At 36.7% G+C, this 23,304-nt stretch overlaps 2 protein-coding genes and 1 pseudogene across 5 annotated transcripts; all 3 read right to left on the bottom strand.

Moving 5' to 3' along the window:
- Positions 1-9,266: 9,266 nt before the first annotated feature.
- On the bottom strand, positions 9,267-11,603 carry LOC113073634 (elongation of very long chain fatty acids protein 4-like). 3 transcript variants are annotated; one of them, XM_026246456.1, is made up of 8 exons: positions 11,479-11,603; positions 10,957-11,025; positions 10,586-10,773; positions 10,395-10,475; positions 10,188-10,244; positions 9,973-10,087; positions 9,562-9,689; positions 9,267-9,453 (listed from the first exon to the last, which is right to left on the bottom strand). In XM_026246456.1, exons 2-8 carry the CDS (start codon positions 11,012-11,014, stop codon positions 9,286-9,288), a joined length of 795 nt encoding a protein of 264 aa, XP_026102241.1. In that variant the 5' UTR covers positions 11,015-11,025; positions 11,479-11,603; the 3' UTR covers positions 9,267-9,285. The 3 variants fall into 3 exon arrangements, with proteins under 3 accessions (XP_026102241.1, XP_026102240.1, XP_026102242.1); XM_026246455.1 differs by having other exon boundaries at positions 10,957-11,047; positions 11,479-11,595; XM_026246457.1 differs by lacking the exon at positions 10,957-11,025 and having other exon boundaries at positions 11,479-11,563.
- A 1,360-nt stretch (positions 11,604-12,963) lies between these two features.
- Positions 12,964-15,805, bottom strand: LOC113073636 (armadillo-like helical domain containing protein 1; annotated as a pseudogene).
- Positions 15,806-16,775: 970 nt separating this feature from the next.
- On the bottom strand, positions 16,776-21,736 carry LOC113073633 (guanylate kinase-like). Of its 2 annotated transcripts, XM_026246453.1 has the most exons (9): positions 21,687-21,736; positions 20,077-20,192; positions 19,943-19,984; positions 19,202-19,279; positions 17,874-17,970; positions 17,533-17,671; positions 17,361-17,445; positions 17,201-17,286; positions 16,776-17,088 (listed from the first exon to the last, which is right to left on the bottom strand). In XM_026246453.1, the coding sequence occupies exons 2-9, from the start codon at positions 20,186-20,188 to the stop codon at positions 17,056-17,058; spliced, it is 672 nt and encodes a 223-aa protein (XP_026102238.1). In that variant the 5' UTR covers positions 20,189-20,192; positions 21,687-21,736; the 3' UTR covers positions 16,776-17,055. The 2 variants fall into 2 exon arrangements, with proteins under 2 accessions (XP_026102238.1, XP_026102239.1); XM_026246454.1 differs by lacking the exon at positions 19,202-19,279.
- Between the last annotated feature and the right edge of the window lie 1,568 nt (positions 21,737-23,304).

Below are 23,304 nucleotides of genomic sequence, written 5' to 3'. Positions count from 1 at the left end.
CAAGTGGGTGATGACTTGTGCTCTGAATGGAGTGGAAAGCACTCTTAGTACAAAGCTGTGACTCAGGACAGGAAGCACTGACTGACAGTGCTTGCAGGTCACCCGCTCCCTTGACTGATGCTAAAGCCAGGAGGAGGGCACTCTTAAGCGACAGGGGCTGCAAGTCAGCGGACTGCAGCTGCTCAAAGGGAGGATCTAACAGAGCCCAGAGGGCTATAGAATCTCTGATTCAGAAACATAGCATGATGACGGGTCCTGGTTCCATGCTGCACACTAGTAAGAGAAGACTAACCATTTAAGGGCGTAAAGATGTCTTGTAGATTGAGCTCTAGCCTCTAAAATTGTATTAGCGGGAGCTAAAAAGGCTCCTATAGAGGGGCCAAATATGAAGGCTCCACAGCTCTGGCCAGGGATGCCAAATCATGCCCTTCGCTTGCAGGAGTTTGTTAATACCATCTTCCTTCTGGAGGTCAGCCCCAAGGGATGCTGATTGGAACTAGGGTAAAAACATCCCATGTGCCAAGTGTGAGACAGCACATGGGAGACAAAGAGCTCTAGGCTCAATTGATTCTCAACCCAATCTGCTCCAGGTGGCTGAGCTGCACTGTCCCATGAGCGATGAGTTCCCATTCTGATCTGGCTAAGACCAGCCAATCGTCAAGGTAATTTAGAATGCTGATTTACATCCATCTCAGTGGGGAAAGAACTTTGTCTATTCACCTTGTAAAAGTGTGTGGAGTCAGAAACAGTCTGAATGGCAGGACTGTATACTGATAGGTCACTCTCTTGAATATGAATCCTTAGAACAGTCCTGTGATGGGGAGCTATCTGGATATAAACATAAATGTCTTTCAGATCCACTGATAGAAACCAGTCCTCAGGGCATATTTGCACAAGGATGTTTCAAACTCAACATCCTGAACAGCCGTCTCATTAGGGAGTGGATCAGATGCCTGTGACCAAGAATGATTCTGAGCCCGACATCTTTCTTGAGAACAAGGAAGTAACAGCTGTAAAAGCCCAACTCACTGTTTGCTAGCAACTGTTTGCTTTGAACTTCGGACCGGAGAACTTGTGCATCATTGTTCCATACCGAAGTTTGAATGATACCTCTGAACCAAGTCAGTCTGCAATGAACTGAAGCGAGTAGCCTTATTCTATGATTTTTAGAAACTAACTTTACAGATCCGGGGCTAGTTTTCCTAGTCTGAAGCCGGATGGCAAGTGGTTTTAGTTTATCTGCATCCCTGATCTCTGACAGATTTTGCCAAAGGTGGCACTCCAGCACCACCATGTTAGCCATGACCTTGTCAATGGGAGAGAAGAGCGTGGAGGACCTCCTTCATTAAAGAAGGTGATCCGCAAGCGGAGAAGGGCGATTAATGCTCTCTCAGTGAGCGTATTCCATCTGCATTTACACTGCCCAGACAGGCGACAAACTCACCTTGCCCATTTACATTATGCAGGGGTTCCCTGCACAAGTCACACTTGCGGCATGACATTTGAATCATTGCTGGAAATTTGCTCAAAAATGTGCTCTTAAATGGGGGGAAGGTACAAGAACATGAACAAATTAGGCATCAGTATCAGAGTAAACAGGAGTTTACACATAAGCATCAGCAATGCAATGGGAGAGACTGTTCAAAAGGGAACTTAAATTTTATACACTTTTGTAGACTATTGTTAGGGGAGTCTGCCCCCTTTTGGAGAGGATGAGGATCATTAATCTCAGAAAATCTGTCATAACATATGTGACCTTGAAACACAAATCCAGTCTTATATTACTGGGGTATACAGGTGCTTCTCAATCATTTAGAATGTCATGGAAAGGTTCATTTATTTCTATAATTCAACTTTGAATAATTCAAGGTTTCCTGAGACTTCAAAATGGTCTCTCAATTTGGTTCACTAGGCTACACAATCATAGGGAAAGACTGCTGATCTGACAGTTGTCCAGAAGACAATCATTGACACCCTTCACAAGGAGGGTAAGCCACAAACATTCATTGCAAAAGAAGCTGGCTGTTCACTGAGTGCTTTATCCTAGCATGTTAACAAAAAGCTGAGTGGAAGGAAAAAGTTTGGAAGAAAAATATACACAACCAACCGAGAGAACCGCAGCCTTATGAAGATTGTCAAGCCAAATTGATTCAAGAATTTGAGTGAACTTCACAAGGAATGGACTGAGGCTGGGGTCAAGCCATCAAGAGCCATCACACACACAGACGTGTCAAGGAATTTGGCTACAGTTGTCGTATTACTCTTGTTAAGCCCCTTCTGATGCATCTTACCTGGGCTAAGGAGAAGAAGAAATGGACTGTTACCCAGTGTTCCAAAGTCCTCTTTTCAGATGAGAGCAAGTTTTGTATTTCATTTGAAATCCAAGGTCCTAGAGTCTGGAGGAAGGGTGGAGAAGCTCATAGCCCAAGTTGCTTGAAGTCCAGTGTTAAGTTTCCACAGTCTGTGATGATTTGGGGTGCAGTGTCATCTGCTGGTATTGGTCCATTGTGTTTTTTGCAAACCAAAGTCACTGCACCCGTTTACCAAGAAATTTTGGAGCACTTCATTTTTCCTTCTGCTGACCAGCTTTTGGAAGATGCTGATTTTATTTTCCAACAGGATTTAGCACCTGCCCACACTGCCAAAAGCACTAAAAGTTGGTTAAATGACCATGGTGTTGGTGTGCTTGACTGGCCAGCAATCTCACCAGAGGGTATTGTCAAGAGGAAAATGAGAAACAAGAGACCAAACAATGCAGATGAGCTAAAGGCCATTGTCAAAGAAACCTGGGCTTCCATACCACCTCAGCAGTGCCACAAACTGATCACCTCCATGCCACACCGAATTGAGGCAGTAATTAAAGCAAAAGGAGTCCCTACCATGTATTGAGCACATATACAGTAAATGAACATACTTTCCATAATGCCAACAGTTTTTTAATTACTTTATTTTTTTATTGGTCTTATGAAGCATTCTAATTTGTTGAGATAGTGAATAGGTGGGTTTTTGTTAAGATTGTGAGCCAAAATCATCACAATTGAAAGAACCAAAGACTTAGGCCCAATCCCAATTCTATTTTTTACCCCTTCCCCTTCCCCTAACCCTCCGCCTACCCCTGTCCCTTCTCCCTTAAAACAGAGTGTCAAGGGTTAGGGGAGAAGATATTCCCCTAAGGATTGTGACACCACTACCATGACGTCACACGTCATCAGTGTTCGTCGTCTAGCTCTTACAATACACACATATACTGGTGTGCATTAGAGCCATTAATTTTCGTTCTGTATTAAAGAGCTGCTTACTGACACGCACACATATTGGAATCAGAATGAATCAGAATGAGCTTTATTGAAAGCTTTATATGAAATCACGCAGCTCACACATCCAGGAGAAAATAAACTTGTCAATGCTGCCCCATGACTTTTATTAAATAAAGTTTAAATACTGAATCGCTACATTATATTTTTCCAGCGACGAGAGGACACAATTGCTGTTTTTAAGTAAAGTCACTCTAAAAAGATAAACGAACAGACGCAAATATACAAAACTTCCATTTCTCTCTCTCTCTCTCTCTCTCTCTCTCTCTCTCTCTCTCTCGAATAGGCAATATTTGAGAAAATGGTTTAGCGATTTCTAATTATTGGCGGGATTAGTCTATGGCAGTTATCACCCTGATCAGACATATGCTGTGGCACTATCATGCAGTCTGTAATAATATGACGTTAACAAAAATTAGCGATTTTTTGCAAACATTTCTTTGAGTAACATGACCGTTAATATGAACTCACAATCGAATGTAACATAAAGCAAATGATTACTTTTCATTAAAATGTTTATTTATGCCAAAAAAGTATTTTTGTTCACTGTAGCAGCCATGTTGCCGAGATAATTCATACCCCCTTCGTTTGAAGTGTGGTCCTGAAAAATCTTCTTTTGAAGGGCTATCTGGCCCTTCCCCTTACCCCTACCCCTCCAACCAAATGAGAATCGAGACACCCCTACCCATTCATGTGAACCCGCGAAACGGAGGGGTAGGGGAAAGGGGAAGGGCTAAGGGGTAGAATTGGGATTGGGCCTTAAACTACTTCAGTCTGTGTGCACTGAATTTATTTAATACACAAGTTTCACAATTTCAGTTGAATTATTGAATTATCATTTTCAGTAAAAAAAACAAACTTAGACATAAGTTTATTTGCTTTGGACCATGGATTGAATGTACTAATGGGAATGTGTCACCTCTAACTAATGCTGTTAAAAAACAACCTCTTGCCAATGATAAGTTTAGGAAAATGGAGATGATTGTGAATGGCTCAAAGTGTGGAAAACTCACAGATACTGAATAACTAAACTGAATAATAGAGTTTAATTAGAAAACAATATTGGTTTATTCTTGCTTAAGATGTCAAACCCAAAGTGCATCTGTAGCAGATCCCTTTCTGCACATAACGAATTTCACACAGTAGACAACAGGATGGCTTCAGAACAGCTGAATTTATTGACCCGACCTGGAAACATATGGGACAATTTGATCAATATTTTTCGTTGTGCCAACCTCTTCCCACATCACACACAACATTAAGAAAGAGCGAGAGAAAATAAGTGCGTCTTTCCTCGCCAGCGTCCATCCGCAAACTGAGGATGATGTAACTCATGCACTCCAAACGCATAGCGCACAACACTGATAAATGTCCCATGCACACAACAAACACCCCAACCGATAGTTCCCAACCACAAAGAAAAATAGTTTTGGGAAGTTCATCATACAAACCCAAGACACAATCAATACTTTTCTCTTCCCAACTTGCTACACATCTAATGTTGACAATTTGAAGTCAAAAGCTGCGTTTGCATTGTCATCAATTAAATCGCTGCAGGCGTCTGCAGTATTTTGATTTATTCTGAACTGCTCAACTGTGTTGCATTGCCAGTGTTTCTGTCACTTATGTCAACATAAATCACCAAATGCCATTACATACTTCTGAGAAAACTTACATTTGTAGCCAGGGCCGTGCACAGACCTTTTGAGGAGCATGTGCTGAAACTGAAAAAGGGCACCCCCCTCCCTTTTTTATATCAAGATTATTTAATAAGCCTGCATAAAAGGAAGACATGGTCACATCTTCATGACAAATTCAATTAACATAAAATAATAGTCTCAAAAGCTTTAGATTTATTCATGATTAATAACCATAATAATAATATTAGATAATTAGATAATATAAATAAACAGGGTTTTAAGGGCTTCTTTAAACCTAATTACAACAGCTCTTGTGTACTCCCTCTTTTTTTAAATTGCATTTATAGAGAAAAAAAAATACTTGAATCATACATAAACATGTTAACCAAATAATTAGCTTATAAAACCAAACAGAAACCAAAATCTTTTTTTATTGAACTTTATGCACTTTTTTATGAACTTTGCAAAGAAAAAAAATTATATATATTCTCATTTTTAGCTATTCTGTTTGGTTTTATAAGCTAATTTGTATTATTTGGTTAACATGATTATGACATTGAGAAGAGGGGAAGGTGAGCAATGAGTCAAGTATTTTTGACAAACTTTTTTGAAATATAATTTAAGTAATTATGTCCAACTCAATTCCAGATTATAAGAAACTATAGCCATACCGTTACTATAACATATCCAACATGTATACGCCTACCAGGCAAAAATTTGATACTGTGGTGGACCAGGGATGTTGGTCTCTTGAAGGTCTCTTATTCACTACACTTTCCCTAAAATAAGCCAGCAATTAAAAAATAAATAAAAACAGTGTGAAAAGTACAGTTGCAGTGAAAAGCATTTCTGAAGGATCACGTGACACTGAAGAGTACTGAACTGGAATGATGCTGAAAATTCAGCTGTGATCACAAAAATAAATTACATTTTAAAATATATTCAAATAGAAAACAGTTATTTAAAATTGTAAAAATATTACACAATATTACTGTTTTTGCTGTATTTTGGATCAAATAAATGAAGCCTTGGAATGAATCATTAATTACATTCTGCATGATAAAATATAAAGATTTCACAGTGATCTTCTGTAAAAAAAAAAAAAATTTAGTTACTACTACATTACTGTAGTAAAACCATGTTTTACTACATTTTATACATGTGAGGAAGAGCGGAGAGTATACCATAACATGATTAGCCTTAATGTTAATAAATTAAGTGTATCAGCAATCATAAATCAAAACAGAAATTTCTTAGAAAAATATGTTATCTAGGTGACGAGTATCACTCGTCGCTTTGTGTAAGTTCCAGTACGAAACACCGGGGGGCGCCCCTGTTATGATTTTCCGATGGTAAAAACATTATATGTTGTTGTATTACTTATCAATATATCGTTTTTGACCAGCGAATGTGTGGAAATGTGATTTTCTTTTTTGGCCGTCATTAAAACGGCGACGGCACCTGCCGCTGCCGGGATCACATTACATTTACATCTAACGTTAAAGGTTACAAACTAGATTTGTAGCTATATAGACGGAGCACTCAGTTTTTCCTGTGGTAAAATGCATTTGGGAAAAATCGCATTTTATAAAAGATGAAATGCTACTGTATGCACGGGCTATTTAAGTGTTGGCTATGTAGGCTATTGGATGGCAAATGCTAGCCCTCTCTCTCTCAGGCGACGTCCCACGTCTCAGTCAGTGAGTCAGTCAGACATCAAATAAATAAAATATGAGCCTTTATAGACCTAGTGTTTAGTAGTACTTACGCAAACAACAAGATATTTATTTACCCTTCGCAAAACTTTGTTCAGCTCAGCTGTTGTCTACTGTGCGGCTGCTGTGGAACTTCAGTTGATTCAACAGAGGGGGCGGAGTTATCAGCTTACTGACAGCTTGAGGATCGAATAAGATCTACACAAGCTCGTTTTAAGAACTTTCATTTGCTAAATATTTGTAAAAAGGACAGACAGACGTAAAGGGTGACCAATAGCATTGTTAAAAAAAAAAAAAAAACACCACCAAAAAAAGGGCACTTCGGAGTGTAAGGGCAAAAAGGGCATGTGTTCTGCACAGGTTGAGCCCTACCTGTGCACGTGCCTGTTTGTAGCAACCAAGTAAAGATGATACATTGGAACTTCTGGTTTTGGAAAAGCTTTTATATTTTGTGCGCAATGTGTAAGCAAAGGGTCCATGAACAGTCTGAGGCTGAGATGGCTCAATTTCTAATAATAGACATAATGCCTGAATGGTGAGCTGTCCACCAGAACAATGCAGTTCTTCAACAGGGTCTTGGTTCTCACAAGCTCATTGTTGGAGGGATTGTACACAACAACAATGATCCTGGTTTTGCGAGTGCACCCAGTGAGTTACAGTGAAAAATGACATGTACTTATAATTATTTCCAAAAAAATGAAAGAAAAGCCCCAGAGAACATGCAGAGTAGGATTTCACCAGTGTCATGTTTAGATTTGCTCACAGAGAATAAATAATTCACATGCATGATGTATGCCATGCATAAAAACTAAAATATGTCCATTGCAACCCATGAGACAGACAAGCTCAAGAGTTTTCCCTGTTCAAGCAAATTGTTTTGTTTTACAGTGATGTGTTACATCAGAGACTTCACGCAAAATTTATGAGAAAATTTCCAGGCACCACTTCCATGATCGCAGTCTAAAGGCATTTCATGGTTTTAATACTTCTAAATGCACTGACACACAGACTCAGTGTCCTGACAACCAATAAAAATATTAGCTGGCAAGAAATTTGGAAGCTAGAGCGGTTGAAATTGCACCAAAACTCACTGATTTGTAAGTTTGCAACAATAATTTTGACTGACTGCTCAGATAGTCCTTCAGTAGACCACAATGATTAGCATTTGAATGGACGTCTGCATGTTTAAAAAGTCAATAATTTAGTATGCAGATATAGCAATGACTCGCGTGCATAAGATTGTGTAAGTGTTAGGTCAGTGAGAAATGTAATAAATTGCTCTTGGAGCTGGAATAAGAGGAGGATCAGAAGAAGAAGCAAAAGAAAGAAAAAGAAAGGAAGAAAAGAGAGTTATTATGAGCAGAGATGTGCACTCACAACCCCAGGCGAAGTTCCCGCCTTCCAGTCTCAGCGCGCGGCGTTTCTTATTGCCTCCCCACACGTGTATAAAACTGATATAAAAAGTAAAATAAATAAATAAATGGTTTATTTTATGTTAATTTCTATAAATGTCTGTGTATTCTTTATGTAGTTTAATTGACAACATATTATATTAAACCACTTGCAATGTATCCTGCGTCTCTTAGTACATATCCTGATGATTATTTTTAGACGCTGGTCAACCAAAGACTCGCAACTTTATGTTAGCAGAAGGGCGTCATACTTTCTCTCCTGTGTTTCTACTCATAGCCTAAGTGCCAGTGATCCCTGGAGATAGCCTACATTAAGATCACAGATATGAAACACACAAACAAATGAACTAACATTACACCGGAAATGGTAAATTACATGCACCTACATCAAATGTAATTACTTTTAATACGTAAAAAATATATATCTGCTGTATTAACAGGAAACAAACTGAGCACGAACAGTTACTGCAATGCACCTGTCGCTGATATTGCGCAGCTTGATTTGAATATATGGTTCAGTTAATTAATATGTGATTTTGACACCTGTGTCTGTAGTACAAACCTAAAACCTGAAGAGGTCTAGACTAAATACAGCTTTTTTCAAACATGAGCAGTAGCATACGTAACGCAATCATTGCAGTGCAGTCCTAACCTGTTTATTCGCATATCAAACACTTAATAGGCTATGTATTATGTTCATACTGCGATAGGGTTAATAAAGTATTGCAAATGTTGTAGAGAGGCCTGCGTTATTGCGTTTATTACGAAATACTTACCCATTCCTGGGTGCCTTCGCCTCATTATCGCGAGAATTTGCGTCTGAGGCAGCTGAAGTCAAGATACGTAAAGAGTGCCATCTAGTGCACTTCACTATTGTAAATAGAAACACACAATTTACAAGACAGTACAAAGCTTTATTAAACCATGCAAAACGATAATGTCCCATCTTAGAGTTACTTCAAATGAAATTACACTTTATTCATATAGTTCAATTTATTTCGGCTGATGTTCCAAAATGCAAAAAATGAATAATTAGAAAAGTTACATCTTTATTGGATAAGTCATTTACAAACCAAATTAGATAGGAGGTAAAATTTCAGTCTTGATGACTAAATATAGGTGAGGCAGGACTACATTGAGAACAGGAATGGACATAGGCTATTAGTCTATCAGTTAAGTCTGCTCATCATGTGGATCAATGCTGTTAAGACTTCTTGCTCTTCCTGGTTATGTAGCTCTGGTAGTAAAAGTTGCTGAAAAGTATAATGAGGCTGACACAGTATGCGAACACAACTGCATTCATGGAATCGGGAAAATCACACTCGGTGAAGAGGTTGTATCCAGTGTGAATAGTCATCAAGACAAACTGGACCTGTAAGGACAAGTTGTTCAACAGTCCCATTGATGTGTTATGCTTCTGTGTTTTAATTTTTAAATTCCTTTTAAAAATATTTTACAAAGTATCAACTGGCCATCTCACCAGCTGCAGTGAGGTGAGATAGCGCTTCCACCACAGATATTTCTGCATGTGAGGCCCCAGGGCCGCCAAGCCATAGTAAGAATACATCACTATATGAACAAAGGTGTTCAGCAGCCCGATGAAAAATGCTGAATGAACAGGTAAAAAGAGACAAAATAATGTAATACGTGATATTCGTGATATATAAAATGCATAAATAATAGTTAAATTTAATGGGTATAAAAAAATTCAAAGAGGGCTAGGAAACTGCATATTAACTGTAGTCATTGGAGGGTATAATGGTTTTAAATTACTAAACGAATTAGTAACTGACTACAATGGTAAAAAGTTTAGTTCTTAAGTTTATTTGTTCAGTGTTTTTTTGCATGAATTTATATTACTATTATTAATTATTTAATGTTTCTATCTTACATTGACCTCCCGCCACAAATTTAACTCCTGCCCACCAGTTGAAGATCATAGTTCCATGATGATACACATGTAGAAAAGTGAGCTGGCTGTTCTTTTTTCTTAGGATAAAAAAGACCTGAATGAGGAATTTGAAAAGGCATCTTTATTTGAACTGCATATCTACAATGGGTGTAAATATCTGCAATAATCATGTTTGTTAAATGAGTTAAACTTACTGTATCACTAAGCTCAATGACTTTAGAGAAAAAGAACCACCAGCATACACTGGCCATCTAAAAAGGTACAGTAATATTTAGGAAACAAATGCATCTTTATTGGAATGTAAAAATAGGTAATTTGATTGTGATTTAGAAAACAGGAATTACTGATTATTAGTAAAGCACACTAGGCAGCAAAACAGAAAGTGAGAAAGATGTAATCACCCTCATTCCTAGTGGACTGGGGCTGTAGTCCACAGGTTGACACAGATAACTGTAGTTTGCCAGCCAAGATGTGACCAAGAACTGTGGAAAGAAAATTATATTTCAGATTTGATGACTAGGATATTTTAATGAAAGACCTTGAAATAATTTGCCCTTAACTAGTGTATGTATGTATGAAATACGTAATGTACCTCATGGAACATGTAAATGGACAAACCGACACTGGCGAAGTTGTACACAATAAGCACTGCTTTTATGTTCATTGGTTCCTTGTGTTTCATAAGCTTGGGTCCAATCCAAATAATACCAAGATAGCACAAAAATATGCAGATGACCGGTACAGGAGAGTAGATTAGAAGCCATGGGTCCGTCCGCTTATCTGAAATACCATGACAGAAAACACAAGGGGGTTGCATAACTGTGCACTTATATTATTACTTTATAATGTAACATTTTTATTTACTGATATCATTCAAATACTACCCCATGTAGATAGTACAGTAAAATACAAGGTGTAAAATAAATCAAGTTTATAAAATATTGGGGGGGTGAGGGATCATACCCCCATTCTCCAGAATCCAGTGGTGCAGTGATTCCACTCTCTGCCATGCTGATTCCATTGAGGACTATGCTTTATAATTAAACAGACTAGACTAGCATTCAGAGGAAAGCACAGAGGGGAAAACACGTACAAATAAGTTATTACTCTCTCTCTCTTTCTCTCTGTATATGTGTGTGTGTGTGTGTGTGTTTGTATCCTTTCTATGGTAGAATAATACATCCCTTGTTTGTGTGTTCTTAAGTTCATAAGATCTTATATTCAGAAAATGCGAAGAGTTGCACCTTGTTAAGGAAGATTATCAGCTTGTCCTTGAGTGATACCTTCTCCCTACAGACTCTTCTTGTAATTAATGCAACTTAATTTGAATGAAAAGACATCCCACTAAATTATTTAACAAGCATGTGATGTTTTTATTAGCTGACTGCAATTACCTTATCCTTATATCATATACCATTATCCGTATAGGCATTATTTCATTTTCACAAATGTTTGCAATCAACATAAATTTACCAGTGAACTTACCTGAGGAAAAGTGTGGAAGTGTGCACTGTGTGGAAGAGTTCAGTCAGTCACATAGGAACTTTGAACTTCACTCTGAATTATTTGAGTAAATTGGGAAATAGGATGTTATCAGCTGTTATGCAGAAGTGCACATGTCTATTGGAAGAAAGACTTTGGACTGCACCTAGTCCCAGTCCCACTGCGACACACTTTACAACACACTTTAATCTGAAATATAAACAAACAGACCAAAGGATAAATTTACCTTCATGTTTCGAAGCTATAGATTATTTTTATCTACATGCGTGTTGTATTAGCAACAATTCCAGGTTTGTTAAAAAATATATTTTGACTTCCTATCAGAGATGGAAGGGTATTCTGGGCACCGACAATTAAATTGATATGACCATGTAATTAAATTTATCTGGTTGGCTAAATGCGTTTAAATTTAAAGTATGCTGCAAGTAAAAAAACAAAAAACAACAACAACAAAAAAACAATCTTGACTGAATCAGGAGAAAAATATGTGAAAATAAAGCACTGTTTACAAGTCCAAACCAGTTCTAAATAAATATATGGTTTAACATGTTAGAGGACAACAGGGGATGGACAACAGTTTGAAGTTAAAAATGCATTCATGATGGATTTTTTTTTTTGTTGTTGTTGTTGCAAAAAGCAGCTTTTCACTTCACAAGACACAAGTTTGAATGGAGTTGTGTGAATCACTTGTGGATTGTTCTGATGTTTTTATCATCTGTTTGCACCCATTCACTGTAGAGGAGCCGTTGGTGAGCAAGTAATGTAATGCTAAATGTCTCATCAAATCAAATGTTTTAGCAAAACAAAGTTACCTATAGAACTATAGAACTGATCACCCTGGCGATGTAATGTCCAACCCCAGGCAGCTGTTTCATTAGTCCTGCTGTGGTCTTTGGCATTTGTCCATCCAGTTCTGATAACACCTAATGCAGGAATCAACATGTATGTTATGCAGGCATGTGCAGATTACATAAATATATGAAAGCAAATATTAAGTAATGCAGAATTTGGATAAATCTTACATTATTTCTGCATTACAACAGTCTATTTAAACCTACCGTACAGATCCACGACCCAGCCACATTTGGTTCACTTCCTGCAGGGAGACAATAATGCACCGCTGTCAGATGCTCACTATGTCTCTGTCTGTTTATTTCTATGGCTTTAACTATCACCTCCAGTGTCGCTGCAGCAAGTTTTACCACAGTTGGCCATCTCTAAAAATAAAGACACAGAAACAGCATAAAACGTGGCATTCCAGAGGTACTGTGAGGAGTCAGACAGCTCGCCTACCTTCATCCATCTAGTAGTCTATCACTGTGGCAATTTGATTCTGCTGTAACATGAGACACACACTGAGAATGGCATGAAAAATAAATAAATGAAATAAAAAATATATAAAGTGGGGACTCCACAGTTTTTTTATTTTTATCATTCTTTGATAACCATAGGAGATAAAAGTTCATCTTACACACTTTTTGAAACATTTTCTTTCCCATGTTTTCCACAAGAGTATGTATGTGTATATATACAAGACTCAAACAGTCTGGTGCCCATAGCTCTGCATACATGCTCTTCCACCACTGGATACATGCACACAAAATGCTAAACAGACATTATACATTAATATCAGATTCTCATTGGTCTATTGCTTGCCCAGTATTGCATTTATTTATGGATGATTCAGAATCAGAGTATGTAAGAATACGTGAGTTAGTGTGGGTAGAAGGTGGTTTTAATTGTACCTCCAAAGCCAGGCTGGCTTGTCTCTGGGCATCTACATGTTCCTGGTTCCCCATTGCATAGAGTTAGTGATGGATCACTCTGAGAGAGACCAGCTCTTTGGATATCTCCTCACTTGTCTGTGCCAGAATCCTGTAACATCATGTCAATATATCGTACATAATAAAAACACAGATCAGCATGTCTTATATAATATTTTCAATGCTGTATGTCTTGAATGTATCCATTGTTTGACGTACCTGATGGTTTTTGCAGAAGCTGCTTGCTGGAGAAGCACAGGAAGTGAATCAGTCATTTTGGATCTAACAAAACAATCAAACTGTTTCAGCTGAATTTCAAATACAACACAGGACTGTTTATAACTTTTATGTCAGATAAATCAATAACTGAGAAAGATGCAAATTCAAGCCACAATCCATATTTGTTTCACATCTCATCTGCATCTGCTTCAAATTAAATTACAAAGCCCAAACGGTAACAAATGGGAGGTTGTCTCCACGCTGCAACGTGATCATAATGCAAAGCAGTATTGTTATTGGAGAACCACTGTTTCAGTTGCAAAAAACAATACCTTGCCAGTTACACAAGTTTTGTGCCTTGTTTTAATTGAAAAAAGATGAGCAGAAGATCATACCCTCCAGGATTTTTTTGTTTGGTGTTTCTCTCTTTAGTTGGTTTGAGAAAAGCCACCAGACCCCTGAGCAGAGCCAGTCTAACCTCTGATTGCATGAGCTCTGTTATCAGTTCTATGGCTGGAAGTAAAAATAAAAGTAGAAAAGAAACGGTGGGATTCACAGTAGGGTAAACAACAAATAATTTCAAATTTGAAATGTACACTTGCCGTCTTATTGTACTTCTAAATGCAGGACCTCAGCAGATTCAATAAGGGTTACAATATGCTGGGCTGGACAAAACAAAATTATATACATTGTAGAATTTATACAAATGTATACAAATTATAAAAAGATTTGATGCAGCGTGACATCCCATACATATTATTTAAAATTATTTAAAAACCATTTTTCTAGTCCTCAGATAATTATTTATTATGAATGCAGTTTTCATGAGCTCATATTATTAGAGATACTATCTGGAATATTTGTACTTTTTTAAAAATGTATTTGTCATATCACAAGATAATTAAAGTGAGCTGCAAAACAGCCAAAACGTAAAATGTTGACCAGGCACATACAATATATACTTTTCCCATACAAATTCATTTAAAATCTTGATGTTTGATACAAAAAAAGTAACTTTAATGCAAACTTAAATTCATATACAACATGGTACAGATTTTTTTTAAACAATTAAATATTCCTCTGATGCTTATTGTCATCCAGCAAAACAGTTGTACCTGAACTATAGCTAGGATATGTAAAACAAGCTGCTGTGCTCTTGGTGAAGTGCAGGTCAGCAGGGCGAAAAGACCCTTGTACACCTGATTCTTGTATTTGGGGTTTTCATGGGCTAAAGATTGTAGCAGGGCGGCGGCGGCGGTCTCCTGAGTCCCCTCTGTCTCAGATTTGGCCAAACATTCAGCTACGGCCTTCACACATGTCAATCAGAAAAGAACAGATGGGAGAGCTGAAATCAGTTCATGAGCCAGTATATACTGTATGTGTGTATATAAAGTTGTCAGAGCTTGCCTGTCAAAATTCCCAACCTTCAAAATGGATCCAGGTTGGATCATGCAAGGCTTTAACCTCACAATATTTCATGGAAATGTTGCAAACTGTCATTCCATAATACATCACTGAAAAATGAGCTGGAGCTGTTTCACTTCTTGATTGGTAGTTTGCTGTGTAAGTACCGTAGCTTTCACAGATAAGCTCTTTATATTTTTGGCTAGCATTGGCGATGATCTGGAGCAGACAAAGAGCCTCGGTTTTATCCCCATCTTTGAGTTTGTCTTGTCCTAGAATCTCAAGCAGTGTAAGCACTCCACCCATCACCAGAAGCTCAATCATGAACTGGTGACTGATCATACAAATTAATAAAATGAAACCATGTTAGGATAGATAGTGTTTCTGTTAGGGAATTTTCTAGTGTTTAATTTGCACAAGGACCTTGCGTGCTTGACATCTAGTACTAACATTAATTCACAGCATTCATTTGGTATTTTACCTGCTGTTGGCAGAGAGGAAAACCACCACTGCTCTCAGCTGAAAGTCTAGACATGTTCCAAACATACAGTATAGCTGGAAACAAAACATGCAAGGAGGCATACATGGCATGACTGATATCTCTCAGTTAAGTTTTGTAAGTTTTAGTCAGATATTTAGAAGGAATCCATTTTTTTTAGAGCACAGATAAAGCATGACCATATGTGTGAATACATTAGTCTTATCCAAGCAGTGAGCCGAGCAAGAAACAGGCTGGTAACTTGAGCAAACTCAAGCTCCAGTTCAGGACATTTCTTTCCTGTGTTCATGGCCAGAAAGTCACTTAGCATTTGACTGTGCACTGTCTTATTGCCCCGATCCCACTCATGGAGGAAACACATCACCTGACTGATGGACGCCTGCTCCTTACTGCTAGACTCAAGCACTTCACAGACTGTGGGAAACAATTAACAATATCAGCTATAGTGTGTTACTAAATGTACTAATATATTAGTGTTGTCCAGCAGAGACTGTCCTTAATAGATCCAAAGCAAAGATTTTAGATATATTTAATAGATTCGGTATGAAATCACAACATATAAAACATTTTGTCAATCAAAATGTGTCATAAAGAGACAAATGTACATTATTTCTAAATGTTTATTTAGATAAGCTTGGTTACTTTTTTTTTTACATAAAAACGGACAATAAATGAAGATTTTCAACAAAAACCTCATTTATCTCTTATTGTCTGTTTTTCAAATTAACGTTAGAAAGAACGTAGACTTACTTTGCCAGTATCAAAGTGTTGTTTTCCTCGAATTGTGTGGTTGTTTCCCATTTGTTTTATAATGCTCACTCAAAACTGAAACCTATTGACTTAACATTAACAGTTTAACAATCTCTATCATATTTGATATGTTCAAGGCATATCACACGATATATCACACATGCTTTAGTTTCAAAAAATAACCGGTTTCCAGGCAAGTTTCTCATCCTCACTTCCGCAGGTTTGTAGTTGCCATTTTTACTGACGCTTACAGTGTACGTTTGGTGTGAATCAGTTAGGAGATTATTAACTTTATTTCACTTCACTTTAACATTAAAAGAGTAAACAGATATAGAAAAAAAAGATAATGAAGAAAAGCATGACTGTTGTGTTGCTGTAGTTTCATTTTATTTTATTTAAGCTAACCCAAAATGACAATTTTATATTTGACACAAATTTAGCAACATGAAGGTGCATCCCATTCAGGTGGATACATTTAAATCTGGCTACCTGAGAATCAAACGAGCTGTAGCCTAGGCTATAGCTTAGCTCTCTACAAAGATCATACATGTTAAAAACAATAATTTCTCAACTAATATGCTGATGATAAGCTATTGTCATCAATAATAGCTAACTGAACGCGTTTTTGTTATAAGTTTTCTCCCTTCATAATTCAAGGTGCAAACATGCTGGAAAGGGTTAATAGAGATAAGTCTTCAACTGAGATTGAGATATTTTTTACATAAATGCATAGATTTTCTCTCACCCACAGAGAAAAGCTCTATATCACACTCTTTTGAACATAACACCCGTCTTGATTACCCATTTAAGTGAATAGAGTCTGACATGAGAACCAACATCATGATTGCACCGTACAAGGCTGGAAAAAAGGCTTCATGTCTTGTGTTGTCGGGCAGAAAGGTCAAAAGTGCTGTTTATCCTTTCCTAATTCTTGGCATCTTGCACCTTCTCAATTTCCTGTCGGAAAAAAAACCCCCAATAACTTATTTACAATAACAATAAATTATTTATTTATCTATGAAATTAATAAAAATTATGCAATCTTTTTACAGAGATAAAATAGTTTTACCTCAATAAGAACACTTTTGAGTTTCTCATAGGCTTCTTCCAGGTCATCATTAATGATTACCATATCAAAAACCCCAGGTTCCTTACCTACAGAGGAGAAAATGGCAAGGGAATAAAGGTTTTCTCCCAAGCACAACCAATTTACTGTAAATATCACTTACTGAGTTCCATGTCAATCCTCGCTGCCTCCAGACGCTTCTGTAGACTGTCCTCTGTCTCTGTTTGTCTGTCTCTCAGACGCTTTTCCTATAGGAAAATAAACCACCTTCCTGTATTTTATCACAATTTAAAAGCTATATAACTATGAAACTGAAAATGTTTCTATTAACTTACCAGTAACTCCATTGAAGGAGGTTGGATGGAGATATATATGGGGTTCAGATCTGTCTTTTTAATGTTTTTCACTCCTTGTATGTCAACATCCAAGATGCAGATGAGATTTTGTGCCTGAACGTCTTCTATGGATGATTTGCTGCAAGTGACAGTGAATTTAATGAGCAATAACAATTAATTTTTTGGTTATTGACTAGGCTATACATTTATGGACAATCTCAGCCATTTCAAAATGATTACTGTTGGGCATTGGCATGAAGACAAAGAAATAGCATTGAAGTACCTCTGCTGAATTAAGGGGATTATCAGAAACCAGATGTCAATTTACAAATAAAATGTACCTGGTTCCATACATGTTCCCAGAAAACTCTGCATTCTCAATGAATTCACCCTTATCGATTCCATCTTGCATCTTCTCTCTGGTGACAAAGTGGTAATCTGGATTGGGGACAGAAATAAATGAAAATGAATCATAAAACCAAGCAAATTGTGACTGTTAACAAGGAAACATTGTAAGCTATTGTCATCAATTGGCCTGAAAGGGTGTTTATTTGAAAGGGTTGAATTATTTTGAAAATATCAAAAGCAAGATCTGTTAAAAAAGAAAAAAAGAAAGGGAAAGGAAAGACATTTTCCGAGGATGACTAAATTATTATTACATTTTTATTTGTATTTTTTTATCAACTTTGTGACATTTCAAAATCCTTTCTGCTCAGCAGGGGGCGCCAAATGTTTATTTCAGAAACTGCACGAAATTAAAATTGTTGATCTAACTAAATTATACGAAAGATGTGAACTAAACTCTAAAGTTCTAAAATACAAAAATAGCGGCGTTCACGCATAAAAATACTTTAATAATCTCACAAAAAAATAGTCATTTTCGTAAAGGCACTGCGCGTTGCTGGATTCATACCATTCTGACGGTTTAACTCCACAAACAGCACATCTGAGGGGATCTAAAGAGGGACGGAATGGTTCTGCAGGCAACACAAGACAAACAATTTACAGCTACAGGAGGACAAACACTGACATCATCCATGTCAGCACTGCAATGGAGACCCCCATTAGCATAACAACATTTGTCTGTGGGAAAACATCGTAAGGATTACAAAACAATTAAATAAGCAATGGCTGTTTATAGGCTAGTTACACAGAATTTTAGATGCAGTATTTCCCGTTCCACCTTAAATGTCTCAAATAAACCTGTATTTCTTTCCCATAGATTATTTTTTTGTTTGTTTCAACTGTTGTTTTTTAGTTTTGAATTTGTGTAAAAATGTGCAGACATCCTAAAGCTTATTTTGACCCTTGTTTAGGAAACTGCTATATAAGATTGTTCATCAAAATAAATTGTGATGTTAATGATTTCGTCTCTCAGTATCTGTGCTGTGGTGGGGACATAATGGCAAGAGTTCACATCACATGGAAAACCTAGGGATCACAGGGGGGCTATTTTCAAAGGCTTTTTACTCCAAAGTGCACACTGGCATTCATGTCAGAGAGAACATGTGATGTCCACAATCATATCTTTATCATTTTGGCCTGAAATTTAATTTGCGTACAATGTTTTACATTTTAGAAAGATGAAAGTAACCCCCATTACTCTCTCGTCACATTAGATATGCCAATAATCAGTAACAACCATCAATAATGGAAACCAAATCTACACCTTTAGATGTCTCAGAGGACAGGACGTCTGCTACAGGAAGTAATGTAGCCCCCAGAAGCATTGGGAGACAATTCAGCCCTATAGAGAAAACAACAAAGGCACATTGGGGAATAAAAAGAGAAATTTACCCCTATGAAATGGGTAACACTTTAGAATAAGGTTCCATTAGTTAATGTTAGTTAATGAATTAATTAACATGAACAAACAATGAATAATACATTTATTACTGTATGTATTCATCTTCGTTAATGTTAGTTAATGAAAATACAGTTATTTATTGTTAGTTCATGGTAATTCACAGTGCATTAACTAATGTTAACAAGCACAACTTTTGATTTAAATAATGCATTAGTAAATGTTGAAATTAACATGAACTAAGACTTATAAATGCTGTAGAAGGATTGTTCTTGCTTAGTTCATGTTAACGAAAGTAGTTAACTAATATTAACTAATGGAACCTTATTCTAAAGTGTTACCATGAAATGTGTTGAAATGAATCTAAACAGTTCACTTGGGAGTAAGAAGCAGCAAAGAATAAAGTTATGGACAGGTATGGTGGAGGGGCTTTCAAACATAATGGGAGGAGGTGGAAAAGCCTTTTTTCAATGCTCAATTGGCTTGTTTTGTTTTCTTTTTTTTTTACCTTAGTTTTTTAGTATATTTCTAAACTCATATCTAACATCATTTGCTTTGCTGATAAAGCACCTCTTAATTATTTTGAAGTGGGACATTCTGCCCTACCTTTTCCATTTTCCTCTCCTAGACGAGGATTTCTGGTGGTGTCTGCAGAAGGAAAGAGATCAAACTATTCATACAGCATTCCTGGCATTTGGTTGCTTGTCTTGTGTCTTGTTTTTGTCTGGAATGCTACATACGGGAGACGCTGAATCCAAAAACCCCTTCATATTCTTTCATGAGTCTCTTCAACAGGGTACTTTTCCCAGCTCCTGATGGGCCACTCAGAACTACAGGCCTGGGTCCTGACATTTCCCTTAGACAATCAAAACAGGTGCATTTGTTTTGTTAAAGTGTATGTGAGATGTTTAAGGTTTATTGGTGAATAAATCCACAAACCAATGCAACACCTTTTTTTAATGAGTTCAGGTCTGTTCTAATAGGGTTGTAGGTAGCTGGGAAATGTTTTACATGTACAGTAAAAACAGTAATATTTTGAAACATTTTGACAATTTAATATAAATTATGCTGATTAATATTTGTATGGATTTTTTTCAGGATTCTTTGATGAATAAAAGTTCACAAGAACAGTACTTAATTAATTGTAATATGTCACATTTGTTCAATTTAATACATCCTTTCTGAATAAAAGGTAGTGTAATTAAATGCAGCTAGGACAGCTAAATAAAACATTTCAACTTTTAGAAAGCAGGTGGAATGCTTCCCATATCTTTAGACTACACATTAAATATAGGTTTGCTTGCAATGAGGACGAGACCATAAAACCATAACAATTCAAGAGAGATTTAGAGCTTCTTTGATAAACCTTCCATATTGAACATGGATTAGGTCAAGTAGGAAGCTTTGGTCTTGGTGCCCAGCTGAAAGAGAGAGAGAGAGAGAGAGAGCTATAGAGGAGCTGACATGGACAGACACTTGAGCCCGTTGCATGCCTGCGTCTCTCCAATAGAGAAGCTCAGGAACTAATCCACTGATCCGGGTGATTAGTGATTTTGTTTTGAGGTCTGTGGACCGGGTCTTGTAATAATGAACAGGGCACCTATTTCCTGACTAAGAAACTGTATTTATTTTTTATTATTATTATAAATTTATTTTTGTCAAAGTAACTTTAATGTGTTGATCTAAATGGCTCAGAACATATAAAAAAAAGATTCTGTGAAGTTTTATAAATTAAATTTATTGAAGAGTCTGTCTCTTTCACTAATGCAATTTAGCAAAGCATTTACATGATTTACATGACAGCAAAGGATTTACGTGTTCATGTAAAGTGCCATGGAAATATCTTAATGAAGTCAGGTGAGGACGGTGAAGAGGATTACCCAGCATGTAAGCCAAATGACAGAGGCCCAGTGACCTGATGCCTACATTAATGTTTTCTACAACGTCTCTCTGGAATCATGTTTGGTTAATTTTTAGGGACTCTGCTGGAGACAAGACCAACCAACTTGACCAACAATCTGATCAGGGAAAAAATGTACAGTTGCAGTTACAGTTGTACAGACTGTTTTCTGTTTATTTGATCAAATATCCCTGATGGCTACTGAATGTTCCAGTGTTTCTATCTCAAGATTGTCTTTAGATGATGATTAAAGAATAAAAAAATAAAAATAATATTTAATGTGTGCAGATATGTGTCCATTATTCTTTTTAGATTGATCACATTTCATCTATGTTTAATGACAGACCCTTCTTATCATGAGACAGTCTTGCCTAGTTCCAACATGACAATAAGCCATAAATTTGACCTATAATTTTTGAACACCAGAAAAAAATCAAAGACGGCTCTTACCTTGTCTGTGCAGGTTAGATGGCGAAGTGAGTGTGTGTGTGTGTGTGTGTTTCTAACTCAATGACACAGCTTACTGCCAGTGACAATTACCACCTCCTCCGTTTACTCAGCCAATCAAATTGCTGGCTGCGTGTATCTGTTGTTATGACAGAGATAAGTAGTTACTAATCATAATCAAATTTTGAAAAGCCATAATCAATTGTTTTTCTTGAGAAATATTGGTGAAAATGTTCAAAAGCTTTTTGTAGTCTAGACTTGTATGTCCATATTAACTCCCAGCCTGAAAAATGTTCAATATCTAACTAAATATATTTATATAAGCTAAATATCTATAACTATATACTGTTTACATATATATACCTACAGCATATAACTTAAATGTGAGACAACTAGCCCCAGTCTATCCTGAAATGCATTGTAAATCATCTAAATAAGGCAAAACTCTAATTATATAATATTTTTTGTCAATTATAAATAATGCTCAAACTATGCTAAAAAATTGTATATGCATATATTTTCAAGCAATATGGAGTTTTACAAATTTATATATATCCCTTGCAAATTGTCCAAAAAAAATAATTTAATTAGGGTTGCTGGGGCTGGAAGTGTAAATTAAATTTTTGGTCACATTTAGGAGTAAAATACACTGAGAGTAGTACAGCAGTTCCTTCCTTTTACATTAGACACAAGGCGAGGCTAATCCAAAGCTAACCTAAATTCACACAGACAAGTGTCTGTATAGTGCTGCTAATTAGAGATATGTCAGGACATCAGCCTCAGACATCCTTTTATCAGGTCATTCATTACAGTCATCTGTTAGAATGGCTGAAACAAACTGTGGTGTTAAAAGATACTTGTGATGCAATAAACAAACTGAAAAGAAAGAGGAAATTCTGATTATTTATTGTACTGTACCTGCTACTTTCTCAGCTCAAACAATAGAGGTACAGGTAATGTCAGCGACATAAGTTTGATACCCAGGGAATACAGTACATTAACTGATGAAATATATGCAATGTAAGTATTGTAGCTTTAGATAAAATGTCAGTAAAATGCATAAATGCACTTCCAAATAGGTCCAGCTTCACATTAGGAGCATGGTGATGGTGCCTTGGTGCTGAAAACTATTTTAAGGCTGACAATGACATTTGATAGACAACAACTTTAGATTTTTTTATTTTTTTTTAGCAAAGAAAAACAGATGGGTCTGTACAAAATGCATCATCATTAAACAAAGCTGGTTTTGTGTTTCATTCTATTTTAGTTCTATCAAAAGTGCTTCACGATCTTTCAGTTACCTGTAGTAACTTGACTAGAGTAACAAAACTATTGCTAAAATACCACAAAGGAAATTTAATTCCTTTTCTGTTAGTTCTGAGCTTAGTTCCTTGAGTCATAATGTCATAGAGTGACTCAGTGTTAACAGACCTTTATTCTGCTTGGCAGTGGAGAGAGAGTGAAGGCTAAGCAGAGATCAACCTCAGCGTCCATATCCTGCATTTAGATTCAATTCCACCTGCTAAGGAAGGGGAAGCACGTGTTCTTCGATGCAGCTCTGCTGTACAGTACATATCAATACAATAACCTGTCAATCATTAATTCATTCATTACAGGAAAG

This window comes from Carassius auratus, unplaced genomic scaffold (genome assembly GCF_003368295.1).
Source record: "Carassius auratus strain Wakin unplaced genomic scaffold, ASM336829v1 scaf_tig00012608, whole genome shotgun sequence".
NCBI lineage: Eukaryota > Metazoa > Chordata > Actinopteri > Cypriniformes > Cyprinidae > Carassius > Carassius auratus.
The sequence above is the reverse complement of the archived record's forward strand: the minus strand, read 5'-3'. Positions and strand labels throughout refer to the sequence as shown.

Bases quoted from the DNA above. Each gene is read 5' to 3' on its own strand.
- LOC113073634 (XM_026246456.1), bottom strand. From the start codon at position 11,014: ATGGAATCAGCATGGCAGAGAGTGGAATCACTGCACCACTGGATTCTG. The intron at 10,245-10,394 runs GTGATTACATCT...GTACCTTTTTAG, and splicing joins CCAGTCCACTAGGAATGAGG to ATGGCCAGTGTATGCTGGTG. The intron at 9,454-9,561 runs GTGAGATGGCCA...TTGTCCTTACAG, and splicing joins ATCTCACCTCACTGCAGCTG to GTCCAGTTTGTCTTGATGAC.
- LOC113073633 (XM_026246453.1), bottom strand. From the start codon at position 20,188: ATGTCAGGACCCAGGCCTGTAGTTCTGAGTGGCCCATCAGGAGCTGGG. The intron at 17,971-19,201 runs GTGTAGATTTGG...TCCCCAATCCAG, and splicing joins GTCCTCTGAGACATCTAAAG to ATTACCACTTTGTCACCAGA. The intron at 17,287-17,360 runs GTAAGTGATATT...TCTCCTCTGTAG, and splicing joins GAGGATTGACATGGAACTCA to GTAAGGAACCTGGGGTTTTT.